The 2,381-nt window shown below is 40.5% G+C and overlaps 1 protein-coding gene across 1 annotated transcript; it reads left to right on the top strand.

Annotated features, from left to right (window-relative positions):
• The first annotated feature begins 242 nt into the window (after window positions 1-242).
• LOC106389559 (GEM-like protein 1) lies at window positions 243-1,914 on the top strand. Its single transcript, XM_013829844.3, has 4 exons — window positions 243-556; window positions 641-742; window positions 865-1,136; window positions 1,545-1,914. The coding sequence occupies exons 1-4, from the start codon at window positions 337-339 to the stop codon at window positions 1,722-1,724; spliced, it is 774 nt and encodes a 257-aa protein (XP_013685298.1). The 5' UTR covers window positions 243-336; the 3' UTR covers window positions 1,725-1,914.
• Window positions 1,915-2,381: the final 467 nt, after the last annotated feature.

Raw genomic sequence — 2,381 nt, 5'->3', positions numbered from 1 at the left:
GTCGTCATAAAATATTTATACAAACGATTAATAATGGCAACATAAAAAGCATGATCAAAAGAGAGTTATTAATGTAGGTTATTAGTAGAATATAAAAAACTGTTTATTAACTTCTAACTAAAAAACTAAAAACTAGTTCTTAAATTTCGCTAGAACATCCACCTAAAAAACCCCGTTAATCGTGCTTCATTTAATTATTTGTAGTTTATGAGCTTCGAACCCTGTTCCTCTTTACTTAACCAAAAAGAAAAGAAGAAAAACAATATATATATTTTGTGTCAAGCCACAATTAATATAGGGAGATCGTGTCGAAAGAAGAAGAGGAAGAATCAAAGCATGAGTGGGCAAGAGAATCGCGATGGCAGCCGGATCTCCACTCCCGCCGCGTCGGAGCCCAAAGCAGCTCCTCCTCACTCCTCTGACTACGCTCCTTACCCTAAGCTCGATCCCAACGACGTCACTCCTCCCCCTCCGCCTGCTCCCATCTCAGGCAACGCCGCCACCACCATGCCGCCGGAGTTCAATCCTTACGTCTCTCCTTCCCCTGTCCCCAAGAGTAAGTTACTAAACATCATCCGATCTCGCATCCCATCGAATCTATGTGTTTAATTGATTGATTGATCTTGGTGATTGGGGGAAGATACGATGGACTCTGTGAAGGACACGCTCGGGAAATGGGGGAAGATGGCTGCAGACGCCACCAAGAAGGCGCAAGATCTCTCCGGGAACGTTTGGCAGCACTGTAAGGCTCCCTCCTCCTCTCCCTTCTTCTAGTGTGAGGAACTAGTCTTTGTATAGATATGGATAGTATTGAGCTGAAGATATGATATGATTGAATGATATCTTTCTCCCTTTGTTTCTCAGTGAAAACAGGTCCAAGTGTAGCTGATGCTGCTGTTTCGCGAATCGCTCAGGGGACGAAGATACTTGCTGAAGGTGGATATGAAAAGGTCTTCAAGCAGACGTTTGAGTGCTTTCCCGATGAGCAGCTTCGCAAGACCTACGCTTGCTACTTGTCTACATCTGCTGGTCCTGTGATGGGTGTTTTGTATCTTTCCACGCACAAGCTTTCGTTTTGTAGTGACAATCCTCTTTCCTACAAAGAAGGTGATCAGACCAAGTGGAGCTATTACAAGGTACTTTTTGCTCGTTTTCTTTCTTTCTTGCTGTTGTGATTTCATAGGCTATAGCAAAGTTTCTTGTCATTTCTAACCTTGTATGGATTTTTTCTTGAGTAGACATTTGTTGAAGTATTTGTATTCCGAGGACTAAATCTTATAGGATTCCTGATAAAACTAGAGGAGAGATTGAATAGTTGTTGGTTTGAGAGTTTTGGCTGGTTCACAATATAAGGTTTAAGGGCTGTCAAACCCCAAAGATGAGCTGAAACACTACACAACCCAACCAAGCTGTGAACTTGTTTATAAAATGATCTCTGCATGCTTCTTGTATCAACCAAAACAAATTTTGAGAACCTTAGACTCTATTATTTCTCATCATTCTTAGTGGTCTGTGAGTGATGATTTTGATCTGATATTGGATAGGTGGTTCTTCCGGTGAACCAGCTGAAGGCTGTGAACCCATCAACGAGCAGAGTTAACACATCTGAGAAGTACATACAAGTGATTTCCGTGGACAACCACGAGTTCTGGTTTATGGGGTTTGTGACTTATGATAGCGCTGTGAAGAGCCTTCAAGAAGCTGTGCAGTCGCATGCTCCATGAGGGTCCACCGGGGTTAGTTGTATTGTGCATTACATATATTGAACAGTGTGCGTGTTTTAGTACTTGATACCATTTCACTTTGTGTTGTACATTTTACTCTCCCGGTGATATCATAAAACATTGCTTCTGCTCATTTGCTTTTGTATGATTAAATTATTGTTTATTTACAAATAAACCCATTGTGTCTTTATCTAGTTGGATTAAATAAACCCATTGAATCTTTATCTAGTTCGATTTATATCAGTGATGGTTCTTGATATTAAGGCAATAATGATGGTTTTTCGTCAATGGTAAATCTGTGCAACACTTCTCATAAGAACAAGAATAATGCATGATGCAGGCAAGATAGCTCAATAGTGAACAAAGATCTTTCTCCGTGGCTGGTAATAGAGCCCTTATTGTAAGTATATAAATTACGGGGTGAAATGTTTGAGGCTGTTAAAGAGTGAGGACTTTCTGTGCTATTTATCAATACTTTCCACAGCCTCGTTAGGGCTTGTATAAAAAGGGGGCCGCCGCTTCAGGAGCAGAGCAACATCAATAAGTATATTTGATACACATTCTTATTTTTTCTGTTTCATGTTTCTAGTCGCTATAGTTCCCGATGATCGAATAACCTTACTATATAGTTTCAGCCTTGTCTGAATATATCAGTGT

Source organism: Brassica napus, chromosome C3 (assembly GCF_020379485.1).
Source record: "Brassica napus cultivar Da-Ae chromosome C3, Da-Ae, whole genome shotgun sequence".
NCBI lineage: Eukaryota > Viridiplantae > Streptophyta > Magnoliopsida > Brassicales > Brassicaceae > Brassica > Brassica napus.
This window is presented reverse-complemented; position numbering and strand designations above follow the sequence as displayed.